Source organism: Ixodes scapularis, unplaced genomic scaffold (genome assembly GCF_016920785.2).
Source record: "Ixodes scapularis isolate PalLabHiFi unplaced genomic scaffold, ASM1692078v2 PGA_scaffold0__279_contigs__length_252992795, whole genome shotgun sequence".
Taxonomy (NCBI): domain Eukaryota; kingdom Metazoa; phylum Arthropoda; class Arachnida; order Ixodida; family Ixodidae; genus Ixodes; species Ixodes scapularis.
This window is the reverse complement of record NW_024609835.1, coordinates 107,300,808-107,320,056: the sequence shown is the minus strand read 5'-3', so window position 1 is coordinate 107,320,056 and position 19,249 is coordinate 107,300,808. Positions and strand designations below refer to the sequence as shown.

Genomic DNA, 19,249 nt, shown 5'->3' with positions numbered 1-19,249 from the left:
AAAAGGAACGGGCATACGGGTGAGGTGAGCATATGTCCTAAATATCATGCGGACATCTAAGCGGCCTTTTTGACTCACGTCGATTTCAAAGGAGGAGTGCGACATGAGAGATGCACTCCTTGCCTTCCCCGGCTAGCAACAGTGGGAAGGGGAGGGAAACGGAGCCACTGCAGGTTAGTCATCCAATTTCAATGCACAGAGTAATTGAAACGTGTATGTATCCTTCATGAAACGAAACCCAAATTGTTAAGGATGTGGGGAGAGCACAATGGTGCTAAGGTCTATACTCCAGCCCAAGAATTCCATGTAGATTTGAGAGATATATGTTGTGCAAGCTTGTGACCATAGAAGTTGCTCTTCTTATACGAGTGCTCATGCACGCCGAGCATTCTGCAGAGCTCTTGTGCCTGTACCTTTGATAGCGCTGCCCACAACTTGTGAAATGGAACATACCAGCTAAAGTGCTGTCAGATGAGGCAGAGATGAGATACTGTCAAGTACGTAGCATGAACAATCTCTGCTGCTGTGAGGGGAACTAAAACATTTTGACAACAGAACAAGAAAATGAGCAATTTAATGCATTACAAATCTGCTGTCTCCCTGTACAGGAGGTTTATAAAGTATGTAGGTAGTGCATACAATACCATGCAGAGGTTTGAAATGCCTAAGGTTGTTAGTGAAATCAAGCAGATGCACTTCAAAACTGCTACTACATTTAAGTGTCTCATATCTCTAAGCAAGGCCAACTATAATGGAAAAGTATGAAGCAATCTTGAGGTTCCTGCAGATCACGTAGATTTAGCGAACTGCAAAATATACACTGTATACTAGTCCCAAATGTTTTAGAGCGCAGCTCATAGGCGCCCGTTCCCGTGTTTCGCGGCGTCGGCGTAACCACACTAAGTTTAGCGGGAAAATTGACGTCACGTCACCTCAACAGCAATTTAATTCCCCGCTAAATTTAGTGGAGAACCGAATGGCTGTTGAGGTCACGTGACGTCAATTTGCCCGCCAAATATAGTGTAGAAACTGAATTTATTAATAGGCAACGTGACACCAAGTCATGTGACGTCGTTTTCCCTGCTAAATTTAGTGGGGAAACTGCATTGGTGTTGAGGTCAGGTGGCATAAAATTTTCAGCTAAATTTAGAGGGGAAACTCGGAGGAGGGGAGGTTACAGAGGGGGAGGATATGTAGAAGGAGGAGAGGAGGAGGGGAAGGTATGGAGGAGGAAAGGAGGAGGAGGAAGAGGAGAGGGAGCAGAGGGTATGGAGGGGGAGGAGGGGCATACCCTCCCCTCCATACCCCCTCCTCCTCAAGAGCTGCACTTCACATTAGATATTTGTAAACGTCTCATTTTTTTTCTGGTTTTACGAACAATCTCACCTCTAAACTTTTATTTTTAATAGAGTCTTTTAGTTTTAACGCAGATTAAGAAGCAGTCTTAACTTCCAATCGATTCTTCTACTACCTTCAGATGTTCTGATCTTTATGACAATGTTAAAGTTAGGCCTAGCAAGCACAACTTTCGCCTAACCTAACCTGACCAAGAAACCCACACATGATGTCGCATAGTGCTGACCCAAACGTAAATGCCCGCCTCGCAAATTATATTTTGTAAACTTTCCTGGGTACAAGTTTAGAAATCCTTTACTGAAGAGGTCATTACTATAGCCGAGTTTGAAATAAAAAGTATTTAAAAGCACTGATTTGAACTGTGTAACTTATTTTCTCATTCAAGGTAAGACTTAGGTGTCATGCCACATAAAACATTCTGAGGCAACTATGCAACTATAATCCATTACATGCTAATTGGTATATATTTACTACACTTGCTTTATAATCAATGTGTTTCATTAAACCATAAAACCAACATGATTATGGGACCTTTGAATGCGGTCCATTTGACAAGGCCATCAAATTTGGAATTGTGGATAACATCAGTAGCCTCCCATATTCACTGGTGGTAATTTCCGTGTGCTTTGCGGGTAAAGGGGTATTCACACGAGGGAGAAATCCCGAGGATTTCTCCCCGGCATGCGCGCATCACGAGAGGAAAACGCAAAACTTTTGCACATTGCAAAACCTGACGTTTTCGTCGCGGGATGCGCGTGCCGTGGAGAAATCCCCGGGATTTCTCCCTTGTGTGAATACCCCTTAAGTGGGGGCTGACAGTGAGCGTTGACCAGATTCCTTTCACATCATCAAAACAGTTGTTCATGGCAGCCGATAAGTTGCTTTAACCACAGTTTTTGATGGTGATGAGATCTGAATACTTCCTATTCTCTGTTTCACCTTAACTGTGGTGTTGGGTAAAGTACATCTAATAGAAACTAGAAACTATCTATGAATGCGATAGCATTTATCGTTGCACACCAGCAAATTTAGTGGGGAAACTGAACTGGTGCATAGGTCGCGAAGTCAATTTTTCCTCTAAATTTAGCGAGGAAACTCCGCACTAAATTTAGCATCGTCCTCTAGGATGACACAAAATCCTTGTTTGCCTTGAGATCAACCTAAAGGTCGTCCTAGATAGACATCAGTCTTAATGTCGTACTCTAGGACGTTGTCCTAGACGACATCTAGAACCTCTAGGGCAACTTCAAGGACAAAGTCGAGGACAATGTCAAGTCAAACCTCTAGGACAACCTCTTGGGTGACCTCAAGAAAGACCTCTAGGATGACCTGAAGGACAATGTCTTGGTCGACGTCGAAGACAACCTCTAGGACATCAATCAAAGTCGTCAGGTCCTTCGAAGAGGGCGCGAATGCGAAGAACTGCATACTGCCACTTCGCATATGCGTGGCACAATGGGGTGCAAGCACAAAATGGTCTACTGCGCATACCTACTGCACATTAGGAGGCCAGAATATACATAGCTGGAAACCTTGAGTAGCAGCTTAATAATATGATCGCATTAAAAAGTACTTTAAGTACATTACAAAGTGTGAGAGGTTAAGTACTTCAAGTAGTGAGTATGCCTGGGTGCAATGTACTTGAAGTAAAGTACTATGAATACAATTATCTTTCAAAGGAAGTACAAGTACTTCACACAATCTTTCATGACACCCTCTCATTCCCCTATACCAGGGGTCTCAAACGCGGCCCGCGACTCTCTGGGATGTGGCCTACAAGCATCCCGCAGCTGCGAGCCCCCGTTTCCATGCCTCGAGCGCCACATGCACTATTAATATTAATTTTATATCGTCCATATATTACCACTTGAAAGGGAGTTCTGCTCTGTTCACGAATTTTGCACTATTCTGTTTTTTTTTTGGACGAAGTATTGCATCGTTTAAATATTTTCTTCTCAGCCCCTTCTCATGTAAATCAAATGAAATGCAACTACAACTACTATAGTAAGATACGACCTAAGAAAGACAGTGAGAGGTGTAAAAGGCCGGGAACTAGAAAAGCTGAGGAGGAGAGCAGCGACCTCCTTTCCACAATGGCTTTTCTCATACACGCCCTTTGCCCTCTCACACTGTCTTTCTTAGGTTGTAGTATCTGACTATGGGGTAGACAAGTGCGAACTCTTTGCTCAAGGAGGCACCTCGGCTACAAGAACCAGGAGCTACGGCCAAAGATAGAACTATGAGATTGGGCTTCTAGCTAACACTCAATACCTTTCAAATGAAAGCATTTTCTTATAAAGCTGCCATAAAAATCACCAGGAAAAAGAAAGCTGCTGTATGAATGGATATTTTTTGCTATGCCTGTTGAGCCTAGTGAATTGTGCGACAGGACAATGATGGTGAGCTTTCTCTCATTCTATTGAAAACTGCCAGTACTGTTGTATGGTGGTGTTTTACAATTTTATCGCATCAGGTGTGGGCCCAAAGTGGTCATATATTGTAAATGACTTCATTTTCGCAAGAACCAAATTTTTGCGAATATCACGAATCGCCTACAAGTTGCGAAAAATAGGTCCCGCGAACAATTCCGGTAAAATATACTGTCGAGACCAGTTATAACGAAGTCGGTTACAAAGAAATAGCGGTTACAGAGAAGATATCACGATTTCCCATTCCCTTATGCACTTCGTTAACCGAATCCGGTTATAACGAAATACCGGATATATCGAAGGGATTTCCGATTCCCGTTGACTTCGTTATAACCGGGCTCAACAATAAACACACTGGAATCCATATTGAGAACCCACTGTGTAGTGAAAATTTGAACCCGCGAATTATTCCAAAACTTCAGTTCAGACCTAAATCGCGAAATATTGAGCCCAGAAAAAATATGTCGTTTACAGTATGCAAATAAAAACTAAAGAGGGCAAAATGATGCACAAAAGCTTTCAGCCTTTCCACTATGGTGAAGAAGGAAGAGCAGCAGAGCTTGCTATATGCTGCCATCTATAAGCAACGACGGCAACCAGACAACCGGCAAGCCCGTTGTCTGGTTGCCGCCGTCGTTCATAGATGGCGGTAGCTGGCAAGAGGGTTGTGTCGAGATTTATTTGTCCGTGGACACAAAACTGGGGAAACTAGCCCTTAACAGCTCCGTTGTAAAAGCAGAAAGCACAAGGTTCCTTGTTTAAAAAATCTGGGGTGTCGCTGGGACAGTCAGCTGCTTTGCAATCTAAAACACCAGTGTTTGTTCCTTTTTTTTTTTTTTTTTGCCTCAATATAGTTGAACATTGCCCCTCCCCTCTCCTCTCTCCCCCTCCCCCCTCTCTCTCTCCCCCCACGTTTCCTATTGGCTCTCATCCTTTCGGAAGTGGGGTATTTGCCTTGCGCTCCCCTCCTCTTCCCCCTCCCCCCCTTGCCCCCTTGAACTTAGATGAGTTCAAGACCCTGTTTTTTTTAACTGGTATGATGAGATGAGTTCAAGACCCTGTTTTTTTTAACTGGTATGCATTGCTTCGAGGGTAATCGGGGGTGAATGTGTTATTTCCGGAAATGGCAGTAAAGATTGGAAAAAGTTAAGTGGCTCCAGAGTTGACAAAGCATCATTTTGCGACAAAAATTTAACAAGATAAAATTTGGGGGATGTGCTTTGAGGTCATGAGTTGCACTTTCTTACAAAAGTACCAGAAAAAAATTCTTTAAGTACAAGTACATGTACATACTCAGAGAATGTACTTCAAGTGAAGTGCAAGTATTATAAACTTCCTTGAAGTAGTTGAACAGTACTTTAAGTACAACATACTTTAAGTATGTTGTACTTAAAGTACAACATAGTTAAAGTACTGTTGGGAAGTACTTTAAGTACAATGCACTTAAAGTACTTCCCAACACCGCTTAAAGGGAAACTGAAGCGGTTCTGTATTTGAGGAAAAACATTTACATCGTCTTCATTAGTCCTCCAGCATCACGAATATCGAGATTATTTTTCCAATTTAGTGCACGGAGACTGCAGAAAATCATATTTTAAGTACCGCTAAAGCCCCTCCTTCCCGGAGCGTGACATGATATCAGGAGCTTTTGGAATCTCCGCTCTTGCGCATCTTCAGCGCCTATCAAAGCTATGCATGTGGACTCTTGCTATTTTCAAAAAGGTAAAAAAAGACGTCACAACTGGTGTCAGTGTGGGGGAATATACCTAACAAGCTTGCAATGTCTGCACTGCCCACACGAGCAACACGGACTTGGCGGCCAAAATATCCTAGTACGACGTAACGAGTGGTTGGAGGTTTTTCGCGTTTTCTCGCGTTTAGTTACATCTTCGAGGAAAACGAACGTGATATTCAGATTCACGGGATAAAAATACTCTAGAATTAACCTCTAACTTATTCTTTTCAAGAATTTCTTCAGCTTTCCTTTGAGATGCACTACGGCAAATGCGAGAAGCATGAGCTCACAGCTCTGGCAGTTAGTCTTGCTGCACGAGGGTTTGTGCAGTCGAGGTGCATTAAGGTGAGATGGAGTATGGCGACAGAGTTGCTTGGTCACCAGACATAAATTATGATTAAAAATTTATTTTTAGAATTATTAAGGCTTTAAAACTTATAAAACATGGGATGTCTATGAAGACTCCCTACCAAGAGTAATCTAACTTATTTAATTAGCATGTCATTACCTTTTTTTAGAATGAGAATTACAAGGCTGACAATGTAACAAATACTTTCCTCTCTAAGCATTTCAAACGGGAAAAAAAAAAAATTAACTACTGCAGCTGTTTTTTAACATTTTTTTACAAAAAGTTTAACCAAGTGCAAAAGCTGAACTTCCTAAATTTTTTATTTAAAAAATGAAAAGAAATCACTGTTCAAATTTAAGGAATGTATTTCAAATAATTAAGAAGTTGCGGTTAATGCAAACATTTAACGAGCTCAATGGTTTGCAATGTCTGACCAAGCTTATCTGGCAAATACTTACGAGCCTCTTAAGGACTTTAGTTGGGACAAAGCTCCCCTTTATGTAGGGGCTGTCATATTTATTTAATTGATGATGAGCACCCTTTCTTTCTTGGATGACCGGGAGTTCAATCATTATTCTCTGATCAGATGCGAGACAAATAGTAAACCATTTCAGGCTACTAGACCATCTTGCATCGATACTTCACCAAATACGTGACGTTAAACCACCAAAGCCTCCCAACTAATATAGAACAGCGAGTTACAAGTGAAGAACAGAACATTTAGATACCAGAATCCAAACTTAAATAATGTCCCCCCCCCCCCCCCCCAAATGGCAGATAGTCTAAAAAAAAAAGTACTCTATGTATGAAAAAAAAGCAAAAACACTGGGTGGTAAAGACTCACTTCTCATTATTAAAAAGGCCATAAACATGTCAACCAGATCTCCCTTGAAAACTAAACTGTTATAATTTAAAAACTGCCTCAGAACTAAATGTAGCGTAAAGAGAAATTCTCGAGGGCACATAGAATAATAATCTAAGAAAAGATGAAAGCACTAAGCAAATGCTTGTGGACATCACACATGTTCAGTTTCGGTTTCGCAACAGGTGCTGGCCTCGGTATGCCGCGACAGGGCACGGGTGTCTATGTAAACAGAGTACTATCAGCTTCGCTTTGGAACAGAGAACACCAAGACCGATCACTCATGTCAAACCTGCTCCTGTGCAACTAAACCAAATAAATTGTTTTTATGTATCGGACATTTTTTCACTACATGCTGAACCCAGTGCAGGTCAGGGCCGTCTGCTTTCTCTCACTAAGAGGAGAAGGGAAAAGAATATGTTGACACTACAGAGGCTCAGAGAAATTGGGTAAGTATTGAGTGCTCTCGAATGAGGCAATTTTATGCGGGTGGCAGAGAAAAGCTCACTGCAAAACTGGCAGATACAGAGAAAAGCTCACCGGCCTTTCAGCGAATGTGAAGGAAAGCTCACACATTTTTTATTTTTTCTTAGCTTAGCAGATTGTGCATCACACGTGGATATTTAACACAATTAGACTTTGTCACTTCATTAAAAATAAGTATGTTGGCTACGCTGTTCTTTTTTGTTTTTTTTTCTTTCTTTTTACCAACAAAAACATCAGTTGCGAGAACAGCTTCGTCCTGTCGTGTTTGTTTTCTTCACTCCGTCTTCGTTGTTTCAGCTGTTTTTATAATGTATAACGTTTGCACTCTCGCTACCCTACAGAAAACTAGTTCTTATATAGGTCACGAGCAACAACAGTGACAGTGTGCAGTTCTGAAGGCCACAAATGGCTTGCCATAGAAGGGCACTGTCGCACAAAGGCAACGTGCGGAAACACCAGCAAAAAGGGCTAGAAAACATCCATACTGTGGAAGAAAGAAACCTTAATATTCTACTGACCTTTCTATCCTGTTTTCAAAGGTTAAAAAAAGCTTCAAAGAAAATTTCAGGCACTGTGTTGTTGCGCATGCACTTTCAGATTTTCAGCATTTTACAGTTTTGCTTTTAAGTTTTTAAGCAAGCATTATTAACTTTTCAAACTTTTTCCTGTTCTTCAAGTTCATAGTATTGAGTTAGGCTTTCGTTGCCTAAAGAGTAAACCACAGAAAACACTGCCCAAAATTGTTCATTTGGGAGCAATATATACCCAATAAGCTTAACAAATATTACGAAAAAGGACATTTCCTTTTTTACAAAGCCGACGAATTTTAATGATAAATAAATTGATATATGTTACGGATGATCCAAGAGTTTCCATATGAAAAGAAGAAAAAAAGATTGGCGGGCTTCACTCCACATACGCTCAATGGCCAGTGAGCTTTTCTCCGCATCTGCCGATTTTGCGGTGAGCTTTTCTCTGGGATTCGTTATATATCTGTTCTGTGCTTGTTTATCAACTTTCGAGAACTCACTCTCATTTCCTAGATAATATCTATAACATGAGCATGCGACTTTTGGTAATAGAGGTTTAATAGGGTTATTTTGGATTGCTATAAAATATTCGCAAAATCCAGCATACACAAACAACACAAACAAAGCACTTTGACATCGGACCCTGACCTTGTAGTGGATGTCCACGGTGGTTTTGTTGACCATCCAGAAAGGACAGTACAACCCAAGAATTAAGCAGCTGTTCTTTGTCTCCACATGCATGCCCAAATCCTGAAATGAAACCAAGAGGGAAGACAATTTACAACATCCAGGGGCCCAGCTTGCAGAACTGACTTTCCTGGTAAACAAAAGAGCAGCAGCAAGTGTCCACTTCCATGATGCTCAACCTTCCAAGGGCAATGTGACAATACTAAGTTAAGCTTATGTCATACTATGTATTTGTGTACCCTTATGCTCATTCACCCTACACATGTAAGCCCAAGCTCATGCGAGACCAATATCCTGATCCCCTTGACCTGTCCTGCAAAGCTTACCGTGCATTACCAAACAGCACCACCGCAAAAAAGTTGGCGATAATCATAAAAAATTTATCAGTCCCGCGTTATTCCACAGTACAGTCACAGCGATACCTGCGACACGTCACGGCAAAGTTGTCGTGCATTGGTGTCGCGTTCACGCACTGTAGGGTGCGTGAACAAAAATGTTCGGAACAAAACAGACATTTGACCATTTTGTTCCGAACGCTTTTATTGCTTTTTTGATCAAAAGCACATGAAAGCATGTCTCCGGCACAAGCTCTTAGCGTTGACAGTACTACGACGGCATATTGTTACCAGTTATTTCTTTTCCCAGGCGACAGACAATCTTTTTCTTGGATTTGGCAACATCGACGACGGACGCCATACATCGCCAACTACTACATCAACCACATCCACAACTACGACATCAACAATGGACGCCGTTTTCAGGGGTGGGAAGAGCCCGTGACAGCTGGCGCTGTAAAAATGGGGATGGGCACTCGTCAGGCTCGAGACCACATAAACAGAAGGGGTTCTTGAAAGGACAGGCCCTAGTTTGATTCGATGGAACAATATAGAAGCCAAACAGGTTTTTTTCAATTTAATTTTGATTTCAACTTAGAATTTCTAAAGCAGCCGCGCCGCTCTCGCCAAGCCCGTTTTAAGCCGGTGCTCTCGTGTCAAGCTTTACCGCTTTGCACCAGCTTCTTGGAGTGAGCAGTTGATGCAAAAGAGCACCTCGCTTAGCATGGTGGGCTCGGACGTTTGCTGGGGTGGGCGCTTGATACGTCATTTGCCTATTTTCCAAATGCTTCAAAAGTGGGTGGCAGACACTTATTGCAACCATATTATACTACACAGGATGTTTTGTTTTAAAGGCTCTAAATTTTTCTAAAAAAAGAAAATAGTTATGAAAGCTACACTACCGTAGAATACCGCGCATCCACCCAGTCCACATTAAGCGCCCATTACCAAATTTGTAAGATCTGAGGAAATATGTGCAGTACATTTATATGTAAAACTGATGACCGGACAAGCGCCCATCCCCCATTCTCTCGCAATTATTTCTAAATTTTGAGTGGGCGCTTGCCCGGTATTCTACGGTAGTGTTGTTTGTGTAGGCGAGTTTATGACCTGGGGGACATAATCATCACGATACGTAACAAAATTAAAGGGACCATGAAATGACTTTTTTACTTTTTCTAGATAACTTTTACATTAAACCGTCAATGTTCACTGAATGCCGAACAGGCATCCGTTTTCGTCTCGGTTTATTAACTTGTACACAAAAAATTAATGAAATATCGACTTTTTCTTGACCGCAAAACAAGCCGTGACGTACGCTGCTTCCGGAACCGGAAGTTCTCTCGGCAGTTGGAGATGGGAGCGTTAGCGGCGACGAGTTGGGGTGTGCCGGTAGGTTTTACTGCGCCGATGTCACCGACGTATTTTCTGAATCGGCGCCTCTCATCGCCGCATCGCAGCTGAGCGAAATTCAATGATACGTTGCGCTACAGCGACAGCATGGGACTAGTCCCATACGCCGTTATGCCTGTTGGGAAGTGCAGCGAGTCTTCCGGTGAAGACTCCAGAAGTGAACCAAACTGTCATTGCTGGTAAAAGGCGGCCAGTGTCAGTCGTTTGCAAAGCGACGTAGATGGAAACAAATTGCCGCGGCGTTTTTCGCGGTCTCGGAGATGCAGGAGCGAGCCGACGTTAAAAAAGATACGTTTGAACTACGAGTGTCAGCAAGAGCCACGTAAATACCTGTTCACACTCGGAGCGGACGCGCGCGTTTGATGGAAGTGCTGTATTCGCGCTGTTGGTAAGCGCTTCGGGACCAATCTTTTACGATTGCAACTCGATACTGACGCGACACTCGGCAAAGAAAGGTTGGACCGGTATTGCGCGTATACCTCCCACGAACTGTTACAGCTCGACAGTGACGTGCAGTCTGTCAGAATAAAAATGGCATACCAATAATAAAGTGTACATACCGTGTTACGAAGGTAATCCATACAGCGTTTATTTCAGCTCTATATCACACAAAACAAGAAGAGAGAATTGACGAGGGTCCCTTTTCGACGAGTGTTCGTCAACCCTGCCTCGGAAAACAAGGGGAAGAGATTGACCTCACCTCTTAACCTAAAATTGAGGTCAGCGATCAAACTATAATACGGGAAGGGTCCACAAGGGTAGCGCGGGCATATTCCATTCAGCACGCCAGCCGGTCGTAGGCAGACAGACGGTCTTGCGACGAAGCAACGCTGCGCCGAGTCGGAGTGCCTGCTAGGCCTATTTCGTAGGAGCGGGATTCGCGGCTGTTGTCGCTCTTCTCGGGTGTTTGTGGATCCAGCGTTCTTGTTCGTCGTGGTCTGTTTTAAGTACATTTTTTTCTTGCTGCTTGAAGTCGGCACGCGCGAGATGAAGACGTAGAAAAACAAACGTTCAGTCAGTCAGAGTTCTGAGAGGAAGGAAACCAAAAAAAAATAACCGTTCTGAACTCGGCCCTGCCCTACTGCGCACGCGCAGTGGTTGCTTCGTTTACCACACGATAGATGGCGCCTGGCTCTCAGCATTATCAAATTTTGCAATTTTCGCCACACATCTCCAATTATGCTACAAAATGTGGATCTGAATATTATTTAACAAAACTTTTAGGAAACATTCGCCGGCTATTTATTGTTTACGATCGCGGTGCTGGTGAGGTAGGCTCTTACCCAATAGGCGACCTGGATTTGGCTGACGTGCTCCATTTCCGCGGATGCATCGTAGTGAACAGGCGAAGGAAGGAAGGCGCAAAAGAGTCCAGTTTTCTTTTAAAAGTTCTATAGCAAATAATTTTTTTTGGCTCCCTAGTTTTGTGTTTCTTTTCACACCTTTTACGACGTGCGGTGGATGAAATTCGATTTTAAAATCATTTCATGGTCCCTTTAACTAGAATTTCTTAGTTAACTTTTTAATTAATGAAAGTAAACATATGGTTCCAGTTCGAAACTTGCTCAGTGTCATTGGAAAGCACTAAATCCAAGCGGTGCGCTAAAGTTGCTACTCATGGAGCAGGTGAAAGGCTGGCGTTGCAAGAATGCAGATGATAAGATTATTGTCCACATTTTCGCATTATCAGCCTTCCGCCGGCTCCATCAGTGGCAACTTTAGCGCACCCCTCTGCTTCCCACATACTTAAGATCTTTCCAAAAATTTGCCGATTTAGTGGTTTTTGAAATACACTGAGCAAGTTTCTAACCGGAGCCATATGTTTATTTTTACTACTTAAAAAGTTCATGAACGAATTCTGTGCCATTATCCGACGTATTGTGACAATTAGCTTCCTATATTATGTCCCTTGGCCGTATAACTTACCTGCACTGACCAGATTGGTGTGATTTCACGGCTTTTTCTAGAAAAATCTGGACCACGTAAAAAAGCACCCTGTATACCGTAAGATGCTGTACCGTAAATATACCCCTAAATACCGCAGATGCTTGGTATTTTCTGGTGTATTTACAACATAATGCCTTGCAAGGTGCCACATTCCACTTTCTTCACAGCAAGCTTACCATTTGGGCACCATCACTCGTTTCAAAAATCAACACAGGAAGTTCCTCCAAGTCAGATGTCAAATCCATGGAGCAGTTCCACTCAAGGTTCCTATATTCCAGCAACTGCAAGAAATAAACCTAGATTTAGCCTGTTTTCCTTCTTTCAACAGAAATAATTATTGGCCTATCTACACTTTTAGCCTCGAAGCCAACTGTGGTGCCCTTGGTAACTCCATAGGAAGAACGACCATTTGAGTCAACGTTCCAAGCCAGAACACCTTTTTTCTCAAAACAACAAACAAAATTAAACATGCAATAGCAAACCGATTGCGAGGAATAGTCTGGTAATGATAATAAAAATGAAGTGCGAGTTGCCAACACAGAACCAAACACAGCGTTTCCTCCCTTTTAAATTAAAAAGATAACTTTCATATAAACCAAACTCGTTAAAACTTCTGCAATAGTAATCTTAAAGGAGTCATGAAACAATTTTTTTACTTTTTCCTATTAGCTTTCTTCCTCAACTCATAAATCGCACATTGTACCAAACAGTTCAAGAAGACGGAAAGGGAGGAGTCCCCTCTTGCTCGGAGTTTTGTTTGTGTACCCAGACACAGCCATTGTCCCCCTAGAAGATTAGCCCGTTGCTCAAAATTCAGACAAAAGTTGCTTTCCCCACCCCGTTCACCCGGAAGCTGACAGTGCTGTGGAAGCTACGTGCTCGTTGGGCCAGCCACACTTTTGCCACGTGATCACACACCTCCCCGCATACCGGCGTGCAGAGAATGAGGTCAGGTGATGAAAGGGAGGCGGCTGATTAGTCCGGCAAGCGCATAGCTTCCACCGCAATGTCAGCTTAAGGGTGAAGGGAATAAGTGAGGTCCGGTGTCGTGTGACGTGCGTTTGGACCTGGTGACGCGCTTCGGGGACCGCGGATGTAAGACAGTGAAAAGGCAGAGAGCTTACAAAGGGAAGGAGGTACAAAACAGTCCACTGTGCATTCAAATTTTTATACCAACAATCAGGCTTTTGACTTTCTACCTTTTTTTTTTTTTGGCCCACTGAACGATGTGCTATTAGTAAAATCCCAATCTAAATTGATTCATTCCAGCCCAAAATTCGTTTCATGGGACCTTTAAAAAATCAACTTAAGGGGGGACGCTACCCAAGAGAGTCCACTTTTGAACATTTGGCTTAGTATGAACGATACAGTGTATACTGGCAGTTGCGAGGCAGAAGGCAGTGCAAAGTTGCATCTGTGGACATGAATTGTAAGAGTAATTAGAGTTGTTTTTATCAGAAACACACTGACTTTGTTTAGAAAAACTACTGTTAGAAAACTAATGTAAAATCCAACGATTTTCTTCACTATATCTGCAGCAGAATGCCTAGAGAGCACTGTGAAAACAGAATTCCCAATAAGTAATTCATTTTATGCTAACACCGCATTGAAAAATCTAATAAAGTTTTGCCTTTTATGTCGTCGACAAAATCTTGACATCTTTAATAAAAGACATCCACAAAGTAAAAAAAAAACAATGTCACAGTTGCATTGCCCTTAAATTTCAGTAAGGAAAAACAATGAGTGAGTCTCTCCTTTTGTCCCATCAACAAACAATAGTTTTCCTAAAGTGAAATTTATACCAAAAATAGAATGGAGAAAAATGTGTTCAAAGTGCTCCGACCTCTACCTTTTCTTTAGCCTTGGTAGACTGAAAATAACTTATAAAAAAATTAACTATGCAGGGTAAACTAATGAAACTTTCTGGGAATGCTCTCAAGATGTCGGTGAATGTAAATATGGCATGTTTCAAAATCAAAGTTTTTTGCTGAAATTGTTTTTTCTGGGAATTGTCTCCCCTAATGCTGTAACACCAAGCAAACATAAAATGTCAATATCTGAAAATCTCCAAGCTCACCACTTCAATCAAGCTGGTGGCTTTCCTGTCTGTGTTGATGGTGCTCAACAGCACTGTACAGCCGAGACGTCTAAAGTTTTCTATCACTCAAATCACCGTCTTGTTCAAAAAGTTGTGCAGAACCACCATCATGCTTGTCAAACTTGGAGTTTATCAGGATTTCTAGAATTGTCTTATAACTCTACAACTAGTATTCTGTAGCCATCACAGTGACTCAAACGTTCACGATCAAAACTTCAAAATAAAAAACTCGAAAGAGAACTTCTCTGAAGCCTTCGAATAGCCATCGACATATCGCTAATTATCTTGCACCACTAGAGTGACAGACACCAATTTCTGTCCGCAAAAAAAAAAACAAGTGAGCTTCTTGAGCCCTAGAGCGATATTCTTAGTGATTATTCTCAAACATGTTCTTTTGTGATTAGTAGATGACAAAGGAATGTTTGATGTTTGTCGTCTAAGTGGGACGAGTCCTCAAGGTGCTTAGTTTCTTCAGAGGTAAGTCTCTTAACAAAACACTGGCTATCATTCTGAGGCTTGAGAGACTTCTTTTCGAGTTTGTTTTTGCGTTTTCCTTCCACTGGTCCTCTGTCTTTTTTTGCACTGTTTTAATACCATTTCAACATGACCAACAAACTAGCCCAACTACCGTATTTACCCGAAAATAGGTCGACCACGAAAATAGGTCGACCCCTATTTATCGAGCCCACCGAGAATAAAAAAAAATAATTCAAATATAAATCGACCTTTCTTTTTTTTTTTTTTTTTTTTAAGGTCACAAGAGCGAATGACATTTTAGCGAACGGCGACATTTGAGCGAATGGTCGTTTTAGCGAATAACGGGGGCGCGCGTTAACCCATCCGTCGCGCTGCGCTTTACGCCGCTTCGCGGCGACAGTCTGCGGCAACTCATTACAAAAATATGAACTCATTTGGCCCACCCGAAAACGCCGCTTCGCGGCGTCCGACTATTCGCTAAAGTGTCATTCGATGAAACGTGGGCGTTCGCTAAAACGTCATTCGATCAAGTGAGTGCCTCCCGGGGAAAGTTAGGGCAAAAGAAACAAACCTTTATTTACAGCACTCTCAGCTAAATCACACAGGCGATGTCAAAAAAGCTTAGTCAGCTTAGTCAGCAAATTGGCAACAAAACCTCACTGACACCGTTGTAAAATGAATGAAGACAAGAAGAAACGAAAGAAGGTGGAGACGGGCGAGCGACGAAAGATCAAACACAAAGACACGAGCAACGCTGCCAGCCCCGTGAGCAACACGCGATGAAGACAAGAAGAAACGAAAGAAGGTGGAGACGGGCGAGCGACGAAAGATCAAACACAAAGACACGAGCAACGCTGCCAGCCCCGTGAGCAACACGCGACCCGCCGAAAAAAACAAACGAAAGTACCCCCGTTTTTTTTTTTTTTTCTTTTGTTTTCTTGTTGTTTTTTTGTTTTTGTTGTTGTTTTTTTTTTGTTTTGTTTGTGCGTTTGCGAGGGAGAGAGGAATGGAGCGCATAGGAGGGCAAAGTGCTTGGCGCATCGCGTTCCTCTCCCTCCCGTTCCCCCTTGCCCAGCGAGGGGAACCCTACAGGCGTGATGGCGAAACTCGACGCCCGAGGAATGTGCGCGAGAGCCGTAGCCGGCGGACACGGGCTGTCGCTGTCGGCTGCTGCTGTTCGGTTGTTTTTGTGCATCAAAAGCTTTTTGAAACAAGAAGCCGCGCGGCTCTACCGGGACGCCGGCTAGGTGAATGATAGCTCCATACCCTCGGTAGGGTTTCAGATTTTGGTTGCGAATTAGGTCGAAATTCTTTGGTCAGGATATATAGGTCGACCCTTAATTTTTGACATTTCCGAAAAAAAAAAAGGTCGACCTATATTCGAATAAATACGGTACACACCTTGTTGAGTTCCTCCAACTAGCTTCTGCTACCTTTGCACTTTGCGACACACAAAAAAATGAGAAATAAGTTTGTTTATTCATTTATTTATTTATTCACAATACCTTACAGGCTCTTTTCCAGAGCATTGAGTAAGGGGGGTATTATACACATAAATTCAGAAGAGAAAATAGAACAAACGCACATACAGTCTCACACAAAGTTGTCATGTAGGCACAGGATACAATAAAAACCCAGCTAAGTACAAATTTCGAAAAATAAAAACAATAACAAAAACACTGGACTAACATAAAAAGTTGTCAAGTTACACAGAAACAGAACTTATCGGAAGCGCATTGGTTAGAAAGTAAGATTCAAGTTTAGCACGGAACAGTGTAGTCTCGGCAATGGTGACTATGGATTCAGGAAGGTCGTTCCATGCGCGGATGCCACGTGGTACAACTGAGTTAATAAACGCGTTGGTTGACCCAGTGAGGTGTTGAAAACTCTTACTGTTAGTGGTTCGATGAGATGATCTATTAGGAGGTTTAAGGAAAGTAAAGTTGTGTCAGTAAGCAGATGGTGGTACGCAATAATGAGTGGATACGATAGATTTGCGCCTGACAAAGAACCATCCCGCGGTGCTCCAGAGCCTTCCCAGGTTCGATAATAAAGAGGTTGAAGGTACTATGTCACCAAGTCCCAGCAGGGTAAAGGAAGAGTTACCTTGAGCTGCAGGACAGAGTTCCCAACTTCTGCATTCCAAAGCTCCACACCCTGGCCAGCTTCCAAACAGAACAACTTGCTTGTGTTCTTGCAAAACAAAACAAAAGTACAACTTTGTTTGATTCAATGACTGGCAATTCTATTGAGCTGCAGACACTCTAACTTTTAAAGTTAGCGAGTGCATCGCTAACACCAGCTAAATTCCCCTTTCACAATAACCTACCACAAATGAAAATCAGGGATAGTTCACAATGTTATAAGAGGATGTATGGGAATTGCTATGCACACGAAGGGTGCATGCGTACAGGAGTCCATTACTACTGCACAATTCTAGATTAGGATAGGTGAGAAATATTATCTATCCCAATGAAAACTTTACAGGTAACCAGGATACCCAGTTGGGAAAGTTGCTGCATTTACCCAAACGTAGAAGAACTTTATACAGTTGAACCTCAATATAACGAAACCCGATTTTACGAGTTTCCCGATTTAATGAACAAATTCAGATTCCCCGTGCAGCCTATCCCGAAGAATGTCTTTCTCGACTTTACGAAGTTCCCGATTTAACGAAATAATTGGGGGGTCCCGGTGACTTCGCTACATCGAGGTTTAACTGTAGTATCTAAGAAGACATTCAGGTATCAAGAAACAAGATATTGAAAATAAGCATCTTTTTATTGATATAACAGTCATTCAAAAGGCTTAAAAGCTTTGTTACATGAAGGCTTTGATTATCCAGATGTACAATATTAATCCTAATGCCACTTGGTTTTGTAGACCATATGTACAGTTTACAAATAAGCAGCATAGGCCTAAGCGCTAAGGTCACACGGTAGCTTCGCTATTTTTTAAACAAAAGCACACATCTATTGTTTTTGAAGAGTTCTGGTTACAGAAACAATATTCCTCACAGCTTCCCCAGCTAGGGTTCAACCCCCTAGGTACATGAATCTAATGCCACACAGTTATAGCAATTCCTTCCAACAAAGAAGGGACTGTTGAATGCGATGATGTAGCCAGGTGTTTTTCTTTTCCTTTTTTTTTTGGGGGGGGGGGGGGGGGGGGGTTTGGTGGCTGGAATGTGCACGACTTTGAGTGGGGGAGGGGAGGGGGAAAATGCATGTGCGTATGTTATAGGGTCGGCTGGAATGATTTTAAGGGGGGGGGGGGTTTAAGCTTCACAAGGTTCAACCATTCAACCTGGCTATGCCACTGGTTGAATGGCACATCAATCTCTTGTAGCTTGGGGTTTGGATCCAATTCTTATTAGTATGAATCGTTTTTAATGATACCATTCAAAGCAGAGGCCAAAGAAAAAAAAGGAGACCCACTTCCATTTTGAGGTAAAGCCTGCACGGCAGCAGGTTTCGCACAAGTACGGTTGGGTGGAGCTGAATGCTGTGGAGCGTCATGGTCGAGCCTTTGCCTGAACTTTCGTCATACTTTACTGGTTCCTTTTCACCCGCCACCTGCAACAAGTAAAAGCAATGCCAGGCACCTTCTACTGAACCATGCTGCAATAAACTATTACAGATATTCATATATCATGCCAAAAGCATACAGTGCAATCCACTTATAACAATGAGAAAACCCAAAATTTCAAACATTACAACCGACTATCATGGTATCTGGACTAGAAACTGATTATTTCTGGTCTAGAAACTGTAGAAACTCATCATTATAAGTGGAACATCGTTATATGTGGTGTCGTTATAAGTGGATCACACCATATTACCTTAAAAAAAAAAGGTCTATTGGAAAAAAGAATGTTAGCCACTGAAATTACATTTGCAGTGTAGAGAAGCTAAAAGTATCCAAATGTGGCATTATTTTTGCTTTATATTGACCATGCAGCCCTGAGAAAATTTGAGAAAACTTTAGATGCGGGTAAAAGCAAGAATTTGAATTGATGTTATATAAATTTGCGCTCAGAGGATACTGTAAAGCACGAGACATATGGACGGCAGAATCATCCGATCCGACAGTCCGAACGGCACTCCAAATTGCCGCACGCGACAGTTTGAGACACACGCTTCCGACCTTGCATGCGACTCGACGATCCGTTCGGCTCCGCCCAGGAGATCCAAGCACTCCAGCGGAGGTCCGCGTTCATAGATCTCTGGTCCCAGATTGACGGTTTAGCTCGCATGAGCGAAGTTAGGAGCTTGTTCTCGCTAGCGCGTGCATTTTTTGCCGGGGCCGTCTTTTTCGAATGGGTCAGCGGGATCCACGCGTCCGGCTTCCCGTCGCCTGTCCCGTTTTCTTGTTCATCCCGCCAGACACAGTACGTCATCATGACGCTCGTGCTACCTGTGCTGTCATTGGCTGGACGCATCCGACAATCCGTCCGCTGCGTGAAACTATCTGGCGCGTTGGAGGCACGTCGGATTGCCGATCCGATGTCTGAAGCGACCAAACTTTTCGGATCAGGCAGTCGTA

At 42.6% G+C, this 19,249-nt stretch overlaps 1 protein-coding gene across 1 annotated transcript in view; it reads right to left on the bottom strand.

Moving 5' to 3' along the window:
- Nucleotides 1-19,249, bottom strand: part of LOC115310468 (vacuolar protein sorting-associated protein 13) — a 178,434-nt gene that overhangs the window by 43,370 nt on the left and 115,815 nt on the right. Inside the window, exons 48-51 of the mRNA XM_029968867.4 lie at nucleotides 18,142-18,279; nucleotides 16,811-16,897; nucleotides 12,306-12,410; nucleotides 8,396-8,497 (exon numbers count right to left, since the gene is read on the bottom strand). Coding sequence (XP_029824727.2) covers nucleotides 8,396-8,497; nucleotides 12,306-12,410; nucleotides 16,811-16,897; nucleotides 18,142-18,279 — 432 coding nt within the window. The remainder of the gene's footprint in view (nucleotides 1-8,395; nucleotides 8,498-12,305; nucleotides 12,411-16,810; nucleotides 16,898-18,141; nucleotides 18,280-19,249) is intronic.